Source organism: Pleurodeles waltl, chromosome 4_1 (genome assembly GCF_031143425.1).
Source record: "Pleurodeles waltl isolate 20211129_DDA chromosome 4_1, aPleWal1.hap1.20221129, whole genome shotgun sequence".
NCBI classification, from domain to species: Eukaryota; Metazoa; Chordata; class Amphibia; order Caudata; family Salamandridae; genus Pleurodeles; species Pleurodeles waltl.
This window is the reverse complement of record NC_090442.1, coordinates 369904937-369924377: the sequence shown is the minus strand read 5'-3', so window position 1 is coordinate 369924377 and position 19441 is coordinate 369904937. Positions and strand designations below refer to the sequence as shown.

The 19441-nt window shown below is 42.6% G+C and overlaps 1 protein-coding gene across 1 annotated transcript in view; it reads left to right on the top strand.

Annotated features, from left to right (window-relative positions):
* Nucleotides 1-19441, top strand: part of GYS2 (glycogen synthase 2) — a 498387-nt gene that overhangs the window by 287875 nt on the left and 191071 nt on the right. Inside the window, exon 9 of the mRNA XM_069228538.1 lies at nt 14132-14191. Within this exon, the coding sequence (XP_069084639.1) occupies nt 14132-14191 (60 nt within the window). The remainder of the gene's footprint in view (nt 1-14131; nt 14192-19441) is intronic.

The following is a 19441-nucleotide window of genomic DNA, read 5'->3' as shown; positions in this document are numbered from 1 at the left end:
GTCTGGCACAAAGCAGTGATGCTTTACTTAGAGACAATGCATAAAGTATTTATGCAGCACAAAAACAGCAATGAAGTGAAAACACAACACCAGAACATTTCCACACTGTTGTACCTGGCTTTTTGACAGGGTCATCCCCAAACTTTTTGCCTCCTTCCTCCTATTTTTTCTGACCTGTTGTTGTTGGCTTTTGACCTCTGGGCACTTTTACCAATGCTAACCAGTGCTAAAGTGCATATGCTCTCTGTGTAAATTGTACTATTGATTGGTTTATCCATGATTGGCTATTTAATTTACTTGTAAGTCCCTAGTAGTGTGCACTACACGTGCCTAGGGCATGTAGATTAAATGCTACTAGTGGGCCTGCAGCACTGGTTGTGCCACCCACTTCAGTAGCCCCTTAACCTTGTCTCAGGCCTGCCATTGCAAGGCCTGTGTGTGCAGTTTCACTGCCACTTCGACTTGGCATTTAAAAGTACTTGCCAAGCCTAGAACCCCCCTTTTTCTACATATAAGTCATCCCTAATGTGTGCCCTAGGTAACCCCTAGAGCAGGGTGCTGTGTAGGTAAAAGGCAGGACATGTACCTGTGTAGTTATATGTCCTGGTAGTGTAAAACTCCTAAATTCGTTTTTACACTACTGTGAGGCCTACACCCTTCATAGGCTAACATTGGGGCTGCCCTCATACACTGTTGAAGTGGCAGCTGCTGATCTGAAAGGAGCAGGAAGGTCATATTTAGTATGGCCAGAATGGTAATATAAGGTCCTGCTGACTGGTGAAGTCGGATTTAATATTACTATTCTAGAAATGCCACTTTTAGAAAGTGAGCATTTCTTTGCACTAAAATCTTGTTGTGCCCTTCAATCCACGTCTGGCTAGGTTTAGTTGACAGCTCCTTGTGCATTCACTCAGACACACCCCAAACACAGGGTACTCAGCCTCACTTGCATACATCTGCATTTTGAATGGGTCTTCCTGGGCTGGGAGGGTGGAGGGCCTGCCCTCACACAAAGGACTTCCACACCCCCTACTGGGACTCTGGCAGACAGGATTGAACTGAAAGGGGGCTTGGTGCATTTCTTAGACACTCTTTGAAGTCACCCCCACTTCAGAGGCACAACTTAGTATAAAACAGGGCCTCTGTCCTACCTCATCAGACACTTGCTGGAGAAGTAACCTGAACCAGAAACTACATCCTGCCAAGAAGAACTGCCTGGCTGCTCAAAGAACTCACCTGTCTGCTTTTCTACAAAGGACTGCTGCCTTGCTGTTGGCCTGCTGCCTTGCTGAACTCTTGTCTGGCTGTAAAAGTGCTCTCCAAGGGCTTGGATAGAGCTTGCCTCCTGTTCCCTGAAGTCTCAGGACCAAAAAGACTTCTCTCTTTCACTTGGACGCTTCGTGTGCCGAAATTTTCGACGCACGGCTTGTTCCGCGGCGAGAAAAACGCCGCACACTGACGCTGATCGACGCGACGCCTTCGGGACGACCAGAACTTCGACACACGGCCTCACAAGGACAACGCCGCCCGACTTCCAGAGGAGAAATCGACGCGACGCCTGCCGTGAGATCAAAACTTTGACGCACAGCCTCGCGGAACGACGCGCAGCCGGAAAACAAGCAGGAGAATCCACGCACAGACCCGGGACATCTGGTAATCCCCGCGAACCATAGAAGGAGACGGTCCGCGTGCAGGAAAACGACGCACGTCTTCCCCGAGTGAAAAATAACGACGCAAGTCCGTGTGTGAAGGGGCGCAACCGACGCACACACCATTTTTCCTCCCGTAGAACGACGCACGTCTCTCCGCGTGAAAAATAACAACGCAAGTCCGTGTGTGAAGGGGCGTAACCGACGCACACACCATTTTTCCACGCATCTCCTCTTCTGCGGCCCTCTGTGGAGATTTTCCACCAGAAACCAGGTACTTTGTGCTTGAAAGAGACTTTGTTTGCTTTTTAAAGACTTAAGACACTTTGGCCCTCATTCCGACTTTGGAGGACGGTGTTAAACCGTCCCAAAAGTGACAGATATACCACCTACCGTATTACGAGTTCCATAGGATATAATGGACTCGTAATACGGTAGGTGGTATATCCGCCACTTTTGGGCCGGTTTAACACCGTCCTCCAAAGTTGGAATCAGGCCCTTTATATCACTTTTCAGTGATATCTTTACAAATTCATATTGCATCTTTAATCGTTTTGACCTGCAAATACCCAGATAAATATTGTATATTTTTCTAAACACTGTGTGGTGTATTTTTGTGGTGTTATATTATGGTATTGTATGATTTATTGCACAAATGCTTTACACATTGCCTTCTAAGTTAAGCCTGACTGCTCGTGCGAAGCTACCAGAGGGTGGGCACAGGCTGATTTTGGATTGTGTGTGACTTACCCCGACTAGAGTGAGGGTTCTTGCTTGGACAGAGGGCAACCTGACTGCCAACCAAAAACCCCATTTCTAACACACACCAATTTAGAAAAATAGAGTAGATTTTAATAAATTATTTGACACCAGAACAAAAAAGACAATGAAAAAACTAGCACCTAGAAGATCAAAGCACCAACCGCAGACATCAAGTCAAGCAAGATTTGGTCAAAGGCAAAAAATATTGCCGACCGCAATGGACAGAATGTCAGATACAAAAAGGGATTTGGGCCTGGTTGGTGCTTACCTTCGTGCTTACTATACAATACAATAACATTTGTAAAGCGCACAGCAGCTTCCAAAAAGCATCCCGGCGCCAACAGTAAGTAACATATCAGTAACACAAAATAAATTATCTAAAGCAAAGAGCATTAAATAAAAAGGAAAGTTTTAAGATTAATTTTAAAAGTAGCTTCGGAAAGGACCAGACATAAACTGATCGGGAAATAATTCCAGAGTTATGATGTAAGGTAAGCAAACAATCTTTCCCCTCTTCTATCTTTACTAACCTTGGTAACTTGCAGCAGTTTAAGATTGTTTGACCTAAGGGTTCTGACAGTAAGATAAGGTTTAAATCTATCAATTAGGTAAATGGGTCCTTTCTGGTCAAGCAACCTATAGGCAAAAGTTAGTGCCTTGAATTAAATGCACTTGATTACAGGCAACCAATGCAATTGTCACAAGAAAGGTGTCACTGATTGTCGAAAAGGAATTGAAAAAATAAGTCAAGTATCTGCATTTTGAACAAACTGAAGGCATTGGATCAAATAAGCCAGAAGGCCCGAATACAGACTGTTCCCATATTCAAGACTAAAGGTTACCATAGTGTGAACAATAATCATTCACACATGCTCTGGGACCAAGTGCAACATTCTCTCTAAAGATGTGATAGTTGAAAAACTACAAGAGAAAATGCCCTCAATTTGAGGTTCAAAAGAAATATTGGTATCACATTTCACACCCAGATTTCCTATTGTTGAGGTGAAAATGAAGGGAGGCCCAAGCTCAGCCACCAACCAATTGCTGAAATCTGGGGAGCACGTTGTCCCAAAGAAAGGACCTGCATTTTATCAGAGTTTAATTTGAGACTGTTCATCCACTCAACTACTGATTTGAGACACTGTTTAAGAGAAATCAGTTCCTCCACATTATTCTCCTGAAAAGACGGGAGAAGTTGAGTTTCATCAGCGTATGAGATCACTCGCAAGCCCCAAGATTCAACAAGACTAGCCTTGGGCTGCAGATATATATTAAAAAGAGTGGGACTCGTTGCGGAGACCTGTGGGACTTTGGATCCAAGAGGTATTGAAGTGGCTGTATAAGGCGAGAGATAAACAGCCTGAGTCCTGTCTTCAAGAAATTATTTCAGCCAAGTCAAGGCGCATTCTTGGATTTCAGTATTCATGAGCCTATTTAGTTAAATTGGATGAGAGATCGTAACTAACACCGATGATAGATCAAGTAGGACCACCATCACCGAGAAATTCCAGACAAGATCCTTTTTAATAAACCCTTTGACTTATAACAAGGAGGAGTTGGTACTAAAACCAGAGTGAAATCTGAATTTAGAGTGATGTTAAAGATGATTGAATTCCAGGAACTAGGCTAGTTGTTTAATAAATAATTTCTCCAGCATTTTCGCCATGGGTGGCAAAAGTTAGATGGTTCTGAAATTACTTAAAATATTTGGGTCAGCATTTGGCTTCTTTAAAAATAGAAGCAGACGAGCCTGTTTCCAACTCTTGAAAAACCACCACAGACTCCAAAGAATTATTCATGATCTTATTCAGAAAAGGATTGACGGAAGTGGAGACTAACGTCCTGGGGACATCAGTCTAAAGGGAATCCATATTTGCACTTGGCAAGTTCTTTAGCTGATCGCAAAAGATATTGGATTTAAAACTGATAACAAAGAACCAGGAGACAAGCTTGAGGCATCTAGATTAACAATCAGGGTTTGACCTGAAATCTGAGCATATATTGTTTGAACTTTCTTATAAAAGAACTCCAAAAGATTGTCACATAGTTTGGATGAAGGAGTAAGTTTGTTCTCTAGAGCAGTGGGAGAATGAAAAGAAACAATAATTTTAAAATGTGTGGTGGCATACTAGTTGCACAAGAAATTGGGGAAGAGATGTACTCACAATCAGCCTTCTAAATAGGTTTATGAAACATTTTTACAGCATTTTTGTAAACAATTTACTTCATCATAATATGATTTTTTCCATTTTCTCTCCAGTACTTCAAGCTGATGGTTTTCCTCATTTAGAGATGCCAAGAACCATGGAGCAGAAGGCTTAGTTCTTCATGAGGTATACACTTTTGTTAGAACAGTATGATCTAAAGCCTCGGACAACCAGCTGGTAAAGCTTTCAGCCTCAATACCTGGAGAACCTGAAAGACTTAGTGGAGTGGATTGAAGGGCTTCAGCTAAGAGGGCTTCTGAGATTCTATGTCAAGCTATTGCGAACCTTTGTGTTGCTTCCTGACATCTACATTTTGAAGAAATAGTAAATGCAAAAGGCACCAGAAATTTGTCAGACCAAACAAGAAATTTTTGCAAAAATTCTCGGAGAAGGTAGATATTCAGAGGGCAAGACTGCAGGAGGTGTCTGAGGAGGAGGCATCTTCATTGGGGAACCACTGGATGAAGTCACTGTGAACATTTCCTCATTTGGGCTTAGTCTCTTTTTCAAAAGTTGAAAATCTCCAGCAGGATGAGGCTGCACCCTGTAGCCGATGAGAGTTCTATGAGGCTGGATACCCCTTTGACTAAGGACTGCTGAACAGGATTTGTTCCAAAGAAGAACCTGGCAGGAGCTGCCATGAAGTCAGGCTGACCAGTGATGTGCCTTGGGCAGATAGATAAGCAGGTTGGTCCTGATCTCCTCTCGGTTTTCAGAGCAAATTTTGGCTGAAAACCTTTTATGTCCCAAGTTTTGGATTTTAGCTATCCGGCTACCTTTAACACCTCAACCAATGGCCCAGAACTAGAAGGACATTGCCTTGGGGTTTAGGACTCACTCAGGCTAGGTCAATGTATTGGTACAAGATGGTTTGAGCCTGAGGCTCTGAACAGGAGCCCAGCCAACTAGCCCTTAGAGTCACTCTGGTAGTCCTGGGTTCAAGCAATGGAACAAGGCTCAAGCAGCAGGGCAGGCCTCTGATGGTTCAAGGGAGGATCCAGGCAGCAAATCTGTCTTTCCAGGTGCAGTAAAGCAGTCTTGTGGAGTACACACCAAACCACAGCAGCAGACAGTCCTCTGAAAGGCCTTCTGCAGGTTCAGAACATGAACTGAAAAGAGGGTCCAAGGGTCCTATTGTTATACCTGTGCCTTCTTTGAAGTAGGTGAAGTTTCTAGAGAATTCCCTTTGGAGTGCTTGACATTTCTTGCTTCCCCTGCCCTGGCTCAAAGCTGGCTGCATGAACAATGCTGTGTGAATGCAGAGCACAACCTATTCAACTGAAAGGGAGGCTGTGCCCAGCTCCACCTCCCCATCTCCCATCCTGCCAGTTGATGACCCATCCAGGCACTCCTAACCTCTTTATTGTGTGGTTGTCTGGGAGAAATAAACAAAGTCCACCTGCCAACTACATCCATTCATGTGACGCAGGAACAGGCTGAGGCCACCAAATAGGGCAGGAAAATGCCACCTTTCTAAAAGTGGCATTTTTAAAATTGTAACTTAAAGATAATTTTTAATTACTTTTTCTCAGACAGCATACATGTTTGTCTGATCTCAATCAGAAGATTGCATTTATTAAGTGTGATAAGGCAACGCAATGTTATCCAATGGTAGGCTTCACAGTACTGAAAACAGGGAGTTTAAGGCTTGTCAAGGAGGTTATATTGACAAGTCGGATTGGCAGTTTAAACATGCATTCAGGTTGCATTGGCAGGCCAGGAACATGTTTTAAGGGTCTACTTAAGTGGGTGGTACAGTAAGTGCTGCAGGCCTAATAGTAGCATTTAATTTACAGGCCCTGGGTATATGGTATACCACTCTACAAGGGACTTAAAAGTAAATTAAATATTCCAATTAGGTATAAATGGATTTTGTCAAGTTTAATGGGGAGAGCACTTTAGTACTTATTATCAGTGGTAAAGTGCACAGAGTCCTAGAGCCAACAAAAACACATTTCAGCAAAAAGTGGATGGTAAAGGCAAAATGTTTGAGTTTGGGGGAAGACCACCCTAAGGTTGACAGGTCTAACAGATACTATGTCCATGTCTCTGAACAGCACTGAATGGATAGGGGATGGGAACTTAAAACAAAGAATGCAAAGTAGTACCAGCATCCGTGCATCTGGTACTCATAAAGATATCATATAAAGTTGTCAATCATACTAAAGTTGTTGTCAGTGATGTTGACCTGTGGTGTCCTATACCTGCATCTGGATTGGCTAAGTCATTTGAAACTCATGCTTACCTATCTAAAGATACTGTATTGAAAAGGAAAGTTCCTCTACCACAAATAAATTTGCATTGGCAGATCCGCTGTCTGTTTTAATGCTAAATCACAGCACTTATATTTGTAGGAAAAAAGGAATTAAAACCTTATAAGGATTTTGTCCGTCTTGCCAGGGTTTTATTGTCTAAATCCTAATGGACATTTTTCAGTGATGTGGCCTTCTTTTATTTTCAGTAACAAATAGTTTTTGTCAGAAACACCTAGGCAGAGGTCTCTGCTCCTGATGTGGAGCGCTCCCAATTGTATAGGAAAATACATCAAAGTTTATGAAATGTAAATAATACAAAGCATATTTTATTAACCATATTGCTAACAAATAATTGAATATATATATATATATATATATATATATATATATATTTGGTGGCATGTGTAGCTGCAGATACACATGCTGTGCATTATCCTGCCATCTAGTGTTGGGCTCGGAGTGTTACAAGTTGTTTTTCTTTGAAGAAGTCTTTTCGAGTCACGGGACCGAGTGACTCCTCCCTTTCGGCTCCATTGCGCATGGGCGTCGACTCCATCTTAAGATTGTTTTCTTTCCGCCATCGGGTTCGGACGTGTTCCTCTTCGCTCCGTATTTCGAATCAGGAAAGTTAGCTAAAGTATCGAAAATTCGACGGTATTGTAATCGTTCGGTACCGGGTTAGTGTTAGTGTATCGGCACCGACATCAAAACCGCTCCGGCGGCCCTTCGGGGCTTCCACTCTTCAATGAGGCCTGATCGGCCCGACCACACCCGTCATCCCAGACTAATGGACCGGACCCCCTTCCGTTTCTGTCCTAAGTGTCACGTAAAGTATCCTTATACAGACTAGCACCGGGTCTGTAATCTGTGTTTATCACCTGAACACAGAGAGGATACTTGCGAAGCTTGCCGAGCGTTCCGATCGAAAAAGACCTTGAGGGATCAACGCGCAAGAAGACTACAAATGGCGTCGAGACCGAAAGAACAGCTCGATGTCGGAGAGGAGGAAAACATCTCCATCCAGGAGACGGACTCGGATGAATCCGAAAGTGGATGACCCTCGACGGTGCAACAAACCGTGAGTAAACATGCCGCGTCCAAAACTCAGGGTCACACCAAAACATTTAAGGCCATGGGGACGCCACCGTCAGCAGGCCATGGCTCAACCCACCGAAAGGAAGGTGACCAAACATCGGCACCGAAAAAGGCCAAAGAATTGCAGAAGACTTCCGACTCCGGTCGAGAATCTGGCACCGAACGGTCTCGACACCGAGAGTTCGAGTTGCCCAAAACAAGGCAAATATCTTTGGAACCGAAAAAGACTGTAACAGACACCTCGGTACCGAAAAAAGCGGCCTCAGAGCCGAAAAGAAGCTCTTATACAGAAGAGCAAGGACTTTCCAGACAATTCAAGGAAAGACATCGAATTGGGCAGGAGTTAGGTATGGAAGAACCTGACCATACACAGAGGAGGTTACATATCCAGAAAGAGACTGGAAAAATACAAACTTTACCTCCACTCAATTCAAAAAGGAAACTTGCATTTCAGGAGACAGAAATGCAACCTAAGGCAAAAGTGGTTAGAGACAAATCTCCACCACCAATGTTCTCAACACAACCGTCCCCACTGCACTCACCACAACTGTCACCAGTGGGAACACCTATAATGCAGTCACCCACACATACTGGGATGACACAGGATGATGCTGATGCATGGGACTTATATGATGCACCAGTATCGGATAACAGTCCGGATTGTTATCCAACAAAGCCGTCACCACCAGAAGACAGTACTGCATATACCCAGGTACTATCCAGGGCAGCTACGTTCCACAACGTAGCAATGCACACAGAGCCAGTGGAGGATGATTTCTTGTTTCACACTCTGGCATCCACCCACGCTTCCTATCAGAGTCTGCCAATGCTCCCGGGCATGCTCAAGCACGTGAAACAGGTCTTCCAGAAGCCTGTAAAGGGAAGGGCTATCACGCCTAGAGTTGAGAAAAAGTACAAACCTCCCCCAACAGATACTGTGTTCATAACACAACAACTTACACCGGACTCAGTGGTTGTAGGGGCGGCAAGAAAAAGAGCAAACTCTCAATCGTCAGGAGACGCTCCAGCGCCTGACAAAGAAAGCAGAAAATTTGACGCAGAGGGCAAGCGAGTGGCAGCACAAGCAGCCAATCAAAGGAGGATTGCAAATTCGCAAGCCCTACTTGCACGCTACGACAGGGCACACTGGGACGAGATGCAAGACATCATACAGCACTTGCCCAAGGAACACCAAAAACGTGCCCAGCAAGTAGTGGAAGAAGGACAGGCCATATCTAACAACCAGATAAGGTCCGCACTAGTCTCGGCAGACACGGCAGCACAAACTGTCAACACAGCTGTAACTATTCGCAGGCATGCATGGCTGAGAAGTTCTGGATTCAAGCCAGAGATTCAACAAGCGGTGTTGAATATGCCGTTTAATCAACAACAATTGTTTGGGCCGGAAGTCAACACAGCCATTGAGAAATTAAAAAAAGACACGGACACGGCTTAAGCCATGGGCGCGCTCTATTCCCCACAAGTCAGAGGCACCTTTAGAAAACCACAATTCAGAGGAGGTTTTCGGCAACAAACATCTGAGCCTTCCAACTCTCAAACCAGACCCACCTATCAGGCACAATACCAAAGGGGAGGGTTTCGTGGTTCCTATAGAGGACAATTCCCAAGAGGAAGGGGAAAGTTCCAAACAACCAAACCATGCCAGACCAAACAGTGACTTCAATGTCACAACACCCCAACACTTGTCACCAGTGGGGGGGAGACTAACCACATACTACCAAAACTGGACACATATTACCACAGACGCATGGGTCCTATCAATTATCCAACATGGTTATTGCATAGAATTCACAAATTTCCCACCAGATGTGCCACCCAAAACACACAATCTGTCCCAACAACACTTAGACCTATTACAAATAGAGGTCCAAGCACTACTACAAAAACAAGCAATAGAGCTTGTACCCAATCATCAGACAGGAACAGGCGTCTACTCACTATATTTCCTGATTCCAAAAAAGGACAAAACGTTAAGACCTATCTTAGATCTCAGAACACTGAATCTATTCATCAAATCAGACCACTTCCACATGGTAACACTTCAAGACGTAGTTCCCTTATTAAAACAGGAGGAATACATGACAACATTGGATCTCAAGGATGCGTATTTCCACATACCCATCCATCCTTCTCACAGAAAATACTTAAGGTTTGTAATACACGGCATACACTATCAATTCAAAGTGCTACCGTTCAGAATAACAACAGCCCCAAGGGTATTCCCAAAATGCCTAGCAGTTCTCACATAAGGAGACAGCACATGCACGTATTCCCATATTTAGATGACTGGCTAATAAAAACCAACACTCAACAACAGTGTCTTCTTCACACGCAATACATCATAGAAACTCTACACAAACTGGGGTTCTCTATAAATTACCAGAAATCACATCTGCAACCATCCCAAATACAACAATACTTGGGAGCAACACTCAACACACAAAGGGCAATTGCCACTCCAAGTCCACAAAGAGTCCAATCGTTCCAAAATGTAAGATCAAGAATACTATCAAACCAACACTACACAGTAAGGTTTGTAATGAAACTTCTAGGCATGATGTCCTCATGCATAGCCATTGTCCCAAATGCAAGATTACACATGCAGCCCTTACAACAGTGCCTAGCAAAACAATGGACACAAGCACAGGGTCAACTTCAAGATCTAGTGTTGATAGACCACCAAACACACTCCTCGCTTCAATGGTGGAACCCTATAAATTTAAACAAAGGGCGGCCATTCCAAGACCCAGTGCCTCGAGCTGTTATCACAACAGATGCTTCCATGATGGGGTGGGGAGCACACCTCAACAATCACAGCATACAGGGTCAATGGGACAATCAACAAAAACAACTTCACACACATCATTTGGAACTGCTAGCGTTTTTTCTAGCATTAAAAGCATTTCAACCACTAGTAGCCCACAAACACATTCTTGTCAAAACGGACAACATGACAACAATGTATTATCTCAACAAACAAGGGGAGACACACTCGTCACAACTGTGCCTCTTAGCACAAAAGATTTGGCATTGGGCAATTCACAACCACATTCGCCTAATATCACAATACATACCAGGCATTCAGAATCAGTTAGACGACAATCTCAGTCGAGATCACCAGCAAACTCACGAATGGGAAATACATCCCCAGATCCTACAGGATCACTTCCACTGCTGGGGAACACCAAACATAGACCTATTCGCAACAAAAGAAAACGCAAAATTCCAAAACTTTGCGTCCAGGTACCCACACCCTCAGTGCAAGGGCAATGCACTATGGATCAGTTGGTCAGGGATATTTGCTTACGCTTTTCCCCCTCTCCCACTCATTCCTTATCTGGTCAACAAACTAAGTCAAAACAAACTCAAACTAATACTCATAGCACCAACCTGGGCTCGCCAACCGTGGTACACAACACTGTTGGACTTATCAGTAGTACCCCACATCAAACTACCAAACATACCAGATCTGTTAACACAACACAAACACCAGATCAGACACCCAAATCCAGCATCGTTCAATTTAGCAATCTGGCTCCTGAAGTCTTAGAATTTGGACATTTAAATCTTACACAAGAGTGTATGGAGGTCATTAAACAAGCCAGAAAACCTACAACAAGACATTGTTACGCAAACAAATGGAAGAGATTCATTTGCTACTGCCACACTAATCAAATTCAACCACTACATGCCTCCACAAAGGACATTGTAAGCTATTTGTTACACTCACAAGTCTAATCTAGCTTTTTCTTCCATTAAAATCCATCTCACGGCAATATCTGCCTATCTGCAGATTACACATACAACATCACTTTTTAGAATCCCAGTCATTAAAGCATTTACGGAGGGACTAAAAAGAATCATACCCCCAGGGACACCACCAGTACCTTCGTGGAACCTTAATATTGTATTAACACGACTCATGGGCCCACCATTTGAACCCATGCACTCTTGTCAAATTCAATATCTAACTTGGAAAGTAGCCTTTCTAATAGCTATCACATCACTTAGAAGAGTGAGTGAAATACAAGCATTTACTATCCAAGAACCCCTTATACAAATACATGAACATAAAGTGGTTCTACGTACAAATCAAAAATTCTTACCGAAGGGCATATCCCCATTCCATCTAAACCAAACTGTGGAACTCCCAGTCTTCTTTCCACAACCAGATTCAGTAGCTGAAAGGGCCTTACATACATTAGACATAAAAAGAGCACTAATGTATTACATTGACAGAACGAAACAATTTCGTAAAACAAAACAATTGTTTGTAGCTTTCCAAAAACCTCATGCAGGTAATCCTGTATCCAAACAAGGCATTGCCAGATGGATAGTTAAATGTATTCAAACTTGCTACATTAAAGCAAAAAGATAATTACCTATTACACCAAGAGCACATTCCACTAGAAAAAAAGGCTCCACCATGGCGTTTCTTGGGAATATACCAATGACATAAATTTGTAAGGCAGCCACCTGGTCTACGCCACATACATTTACTAAGCATTACTGTGTAGACGTGTTAACAACACAACAGGCCACAGTAGGACAGGCTGTATTAAGAAAATTATTTCAGACAACTTCAACTCCTACAGGCTAAACCACCGCTTTTTGGGGAGATAACTGCTTAGTAGTCTATGCACAGCATGTGTATCTGCAGCTACACATGCCACTGAACGGAAAATGTCACTTGCCCAGTGTACATCTGTTCGTGGCATGAGACACTGCAGATTCACATGCGCCCTCCAACCTCCCCGGTAGCCTGTAGCCGTTTTTAGTTGCATAACAATTGTAAATATGTAAATAAATAATATTTGAATAGACATTAGATACATACATTACTACTCCATTGCATGGGCACCTCTAGTATACTCACAACTCCTACCTCACCCTCTGCGGGGAAAACAATCAAAGATGGAGTCGACGTCCATGCGCAATGGAGCCGAAAGTTAGGAGTCACTCGGTCCCGTGACTCGAAAAGACTTCTTCGAAGAAAAACAACTTGTAACACTCCGAGCCCAACACTAGATGGCAGGATAATGCACAGCATGTGAATCTGCAGCGTCTCATGCCACGAACAGATGTACACTGGGTAAGTGACATTTTCCATATATTCATTTTAAATATAAAATTAACAAAATATAATGCTGCAACACATTAATTTAAATGTGTATTTCATTAGTAAGTATTTAGTATATATATATTTATTTTAAAAATAATTTCCCTAAGGATAAACTTTAAAAAAATGCACCTACATTAGCATTTTTATTTTTATGTAACATATATGAAAATCAATGAAGTGATGTATGGATTTGTTTTAAATAATAATGATTATTTAACACACATTTTAAAGTTCATTATAATTGTAATTTTGCAAGAAATGTTTTTTTACATTTTTAAATAATATAATTATTTGGAATTATGTATGTATTATTACAAATTAAGCAAAATTTATATTTTGAAGTCAGACTAATTTTATATTTTAAATATTATTTCCTATTGGGAGATTTTTGGATCCCCACCTCTAATATTTTCTTTGAGAGTGTGTTGCAACGTCTATGAATGGCAATGTGTGGTGCTGGACGTATTCCAAGGTTGAGGCGGAGTACATTTTTGGCTGAATTGGAACCTTTTTTGGATGTAGTAACTTTAGAAGTGCAGTTTATTAATAGCAATGAGCTTCCTCTTGTGTACAGTCCAAAGTTCTATTTGCTCCTTTTACAATGCTTTTACAAAGTCGCCATCTACCTTCCAAACATTCAGTTATTCATAATGCTGCTGTTGCTGATGAGAAAGACAAGGCACATGTTGCTTTAGAAACCCTTTTTTTTACTTTTTTGATTTTTACAACAGTTTAAAAGGATTCTTTTCTCAACCATTCTGCACAGGTCTTGAATTATCAGTTACTGCACAACGTAATTCTGAACACTACTGCTGAAATTTGATGTTACTCAGAGAATGTTTAAATTTAACTTAGACTCAAAAACTCACATCCTATTTATAGAGCATTTACTGTATTGTATGTAACTTAACTACATGAATATTGTTCCTGCAGAATATACTTGCAATACTATTTCTTGCACCTTTCATACCAATTAGACATATTTCATGCATGATTTACATAGAAATGTCTTGCTTGCAGGGATACTGCGCACTTGGTGAAAGAAAAGTTTGGGAAGAAGCTCTATGAAGCCCTCCTGAAGTAGGTATTGTGTGTTTTCAATGTAAAAAGTCAAGCCCTCCCACTGACTCTTGTTTTATATGCTCATGTCTATTACTTCCAAATGGCAAATCTCCCAACTGTTTCTATTATAGCCTTCATAATCTGTTAGGATCACGGTCTCCTCCCTTTCATGGTGCATACTTGATTTCTCCCTTGTACCTGTATTTCATTCATTTCTCCTTTGGTGTCCAGCCACAGCCACTGAGTACATGATTCATCTATTGCAAAGTTAGAAAATATCTTTAGGTCTTGGAAATTTTACCACTAAAACTCGCTTTCAAATTCTGCTTTCTGAGATGTTCGGTTTGTGACATTGAAGCCATCCAAAGAGCATTTGTTGGCTGTATCAATAATTAAAGGGTCACATGTCAATATAGTGCAATAACCATTCACATTGTTTATGGGAGGGAAAGAGTACAGAGATGGGTATTCCATTCACGTGCAGGGATATTTACTTTAACAAATTCATATAGAATTGAATTAACAGAAAATAGTCTTAGACATTTTGTTTGAAACAGCATCAATCAAATAATTAACCTGTTGAATGTGCTATGGTCTCAAGAACCTCATCTGTTTTAAATTGGGCATAGCTGTGTAAGTCACCTATGGATTACCAGGAAGGGTTCTGCTACCCATAGCATGCCCCTGGAACTCCTTGTCTACGGGGCTGTGTCAGCAGCAGGAACAATAAGTAAACAGATTTTAAGAGCCCTTTTGCTTAATGTACTTTCCATGTCTTGTCCTTTCCCCAGATGTTTAACAACAGGTACCTGGGTCTTGAAGGGTTAAGAAAGGGAGAAGTGCCCTGTAAGACTCGGTTTGGGAAGCCACAGAGCAGACTGGAGCTTCTGGGCCTCAACCATACTGGCTGAAGTAATTTGCCACAGCTGTCTCACTTTGGCTCTGCAAACTGCACTAAGTACACTCTTTCTGGTCTAGACTTTCAGAGTAGTGAAGGTGAACAGTCAGTGGCTTCTCAGGGAGACAGTAAGGAGGGCAGAAACTCAGAGTACAACTGTCAGACAACAGACACAATGAATCACTGCCCAGCCCAGTGCTTGTCTTTTAGTAAAAAGAAAGTAGTTTAATAACAAAACATAATGGAATACTACAGAATTAGATAGGGATTACAATTGCAAGGTTAAGCATGCTCACCCTTGTGCTCTCTACAAAGTACTGCACTTTATGGTGTCCTCCTCCCTCAAACATAATTAGGCACAGATCCAAGTTCATTAGGCGGTAGTTGCATCAGTAACATGTAGGCCAGTTTGAACAGTTCTTTAGCTGCTCAGAAGAGACGCAGCTTGGCTAGGACTGAAAGTTGCACGTGTTGACTCACACAGTCAGCGTTGCTTGACTGTGGTAGTGCACTAATCTTTCCCTTTCCTGGACTGCTTCATGGATCAGCATGGGGGGACTGATGGGTTCTCATCATGAGCAGTTGTAGCCCGTGGGTATGGGCAGATATTCCGCCTCGGCGGTGACAGCTCCTCAGTCAATATGCCACACATTTACACTAGCAGTGGCGCCACCAGCCCTTCTGGTACTCTGCAAGGGTACCTGATGGCATGTCGTTGATGGGATTTATGCTTTTTAGGATGGTCACTGGTAGAATCACACTTTCAGAGAATGGATGACACATCATGACCTGGGGATGCTCCCTCTTGAAAGTTGGCTTCTTGTGGGTACTTCTTGCACAGGAACACAGCTGGTTTTCTTCTCCTGGACAGTCTCTCCTCTTGCATGGCCAGGCTGTTTCCTTTCCTCTTTGAACACACAGGTAAGTTTCTAGGCTTGAGGCTGGCCCACAGCTTTTTGAGCAAACTCTGCAGACTTCAGGTGATATCCCCTCACCTCTGGGACACTAACTGTCATGGAGGCACCAGCCCTGGTCTCACAGAACTTCTTTGAGTACTTTTCACAACACTCCCTTCTTTAGTCAACAAGAACTTGGAACTGAAGACAAATTAGGGTGGTTGGGGTACTGCTTTTATACTCCTTTTCCAGACAGTGGAAGTGGATCCGCTGTTTGAAGTCCTGGAAAAAGTTATGTTTCACATTTTCTGGCTATATTACAAACACTTACTCATCAAAAAATGTCCAAAGAACAAGGGTAAAAAGATTATAAAGAACAGTGTTACCCTAGGAATCATTCATCAATGCGGGGCCCAGAATTGCTTAGAGTTTTGAGCCGGCGCTTTTCATTGAGCCCGTAAAACTTAATTCCCAGTCTGCACCAGATCTGTGGGTCCAGGATGCGTGGAAAAATAATAGGAACAGACCATATTAAATTGGTCAGGTTGCTACCAGCTCTTGCTTTCCTAATCTAGACCCTATATGATTCATTTTAAGGGGTTGAAACATTGAATTAGCTTCCACCCATGTCATTGAATGTTGGAATGCACAAACCTAAACATCTATATCGTTGGGTTTCTAATGATCTTCTTGTCCTATGGGAAGGGACCTTTTGTATATGTTGTAAATATCATCAATTTAATAAATGTTTGGCTCACATATTTGCACTTAAACTAAATCATCACTTACAGCACCTACATTGTTTTGACTTTGTATAGTTGTGACTGTCATTAATACAGAGCATTAATCACTATTGTGATTGTGTTGAATATTTTTACCCATTTGGATGATGTATTAAGTCACAAACTAAATTGTTCATCTGGAAACACTGTCCTTTATGATGTATAGTACAAACTCAGCCATTGTGGAAGGTGATGGCTCTCACAGCAGGTAGTAATGATGCTACCTCCATGCAGGAGTGTCCAAAACATGGGAGTAAAGAAGTATGAATACCCTGCACCTAGCTATCATTAGCCTTCCTGAAACCGCATCAGTGACAGACAAAAGGGCAGGCCTTGCATCAGAACTTCTCTACTTAACTAAATTTGCTGGCTCATCCATCTCTCCTGTAGCATCCACCTAATAGCAGTGCTCAGGAAAGTCCATCTGCATTCCCATCTGCATTTTGGCTTTGAAATGTAGGATTGTAATGAAATAGACCATCTCAACATCTTGTGATTCCCACTCTTTATTGCCCTAAAAAACATGAGCGGTTTATGATCTGTCTGAACCACAAACTTGGTAACAATCAAGTAAGGCAGAACCTCCATAAAGCCCACACTATCGCAATCACTCCTTTGTAATAGCAACCCAGTTCTGATCCTTAGGAAGCAGTCTGTGAACAATGAATGCCACTGAATGATCTCTATCCTTTTTATGGAGTTGAACCAGCACATCTTCCAATTTCATTGGTTGAAGTAGTCTACACAAAAGGACAGTCTTACTTGTGCACCAACACAACCGAACTGGCCCATGGGCTGCGGGAGTGCTCAGTCACTCCCAGGTCTAAAGGCTTAGCAACCTCAGCTTTGATGTGCTCTTAACCCCAACATGGTATCCCATGGTCCTTGCTTTTCAATGGCAGCAAGCTCTCTCTTATGTAATACACACTGAAAGGCATAATCTCTGAGGTCAGCGGAAAGAGATGAGTAAGTCATCCCCTACATCCCTTCTTTAGAATCATCCTTCTCACTGTGCAATAGGCCAGCAAGTGGTTGACTGTCTCCTCAACATTTTCTGTCATTGCTAGAATGCTCACAGTACAGTCTGTCCAGAGATATGGTTTCAGCTGGTTCACATTGAACACTCTCACTGGTTCCTGTGTATCGCCAAGTAGTTTAGTTCAGAAATCTTCCATATTGCTTTGTGTGGCCCACACCATTTACCCTTCAAATCTCTGGGACAATCAGCATGAATACCTCCTGACCCTCCTGGTACCAGATAACATTGCTTTCTAGTCCTACCCCTCCTTCATTAGCTCTTGACATTCCTGAAGGTTTTTCTTTGCCAGACTAATATACTGTGCCAGCAGCTTCTTGTGGTCCACCTCATTCTTCTGGGGTGACTCAGAAGTACCTTCTCTTTTGTCTCAGACATCAATGAGTGGGCAGAGCATTGGGCACCCAAAAAGAAGTTTGAAGTTACTAAACTCATGTCCTTTCTGCAGGATTCTTCCATAGGTTTTATTGTTGAATTCTCATCATTGTCTTAAGAGTCTTGTTAAATCTTTCTGCCAACCCATTGTTTTGCAGATGGTATGCTGTGGAGAAGTGGTTGGCCACACAATCCTGCTCCCACACCTTTTTCATATCAGAGGAGAAACAGATTGCAACCATGTCCAAAATAGATTTAGAAAATGCAACCCTTAAAAATATCCATAGGAGTGTCCTGGCTTTTACCCTCACATTTGTGTTCCTCAGAGGATTCCTGTGATTCCTTGTGATTCCTGGTGACATGTTCCACCAGAAACAAGTACTTGTTACAAAACACTAAGGGTAAATTGAACAACAATGTCTATTTTTACATGCTCAAAGTAAACACCTACAACTAGCAAAGGCACTATTGGTGATTTGGTTTTACCTCTGGATCTGCAACTCAAATGGCAAGCTGAACAGGTTCTGCTAAACCTCTCTGTGCCTATGCCTGTCCGTGAACAGTACAACAGAGGGGCGCAACCAATCCTGGGCCTTTCCAATGCCGAAGTGTTCTGCTGAGGCCCCTTTGTGGGCCAATGACAACAGAATGTTTGTAACTACAAGGGGATCCACTGGCTCCTACCTATTACCTGGCTCAAGATTGACAGGCTTGACTGTACAGTAAACAACCCTACTAGGCAGCATAATGATTTCCAAGCACTCCTTTGCTGACAAGTTCCTCACTCACTCCCAAATTACCACAAGCATAATGCATACAATCTGTGCCTCGTGGGGGTCTTCCATGCAAATCCTCAAGCAGCTAACAAACCCTGCAGCTCTGGCAGTGACTTGGACAAGTACACCTGGTCCACTTTGTGTGTCTCATCCTCCTCTCCTGCTGATGCAGGTATAACAGACACTATGGCCTGTGCCTTCACAGAGTTTGCCCTGATCTGCTTACTGTCCTTCTTTGGTAGGAGGACATCTTGGACTAGTCCCAGACTCTCACTGACTGATGTGCAGCCTGTGCATTGGTCAGCACAGCTGACATTGTCCAATCCATTTAGGCTTGTGATCCTAGTACTGAACTAGAGGTAATCAAATAATTTCCCAAGAGAAATCAATGCAGCACCTTGCTTCTATCTTACCCCTAGATTAGTCATGATCAACTTGCTGTTGACCTTAATCTCAACATAGGCAATCAGGTACTTCATAACAGCACAGCTTGTGGTCACAGCTG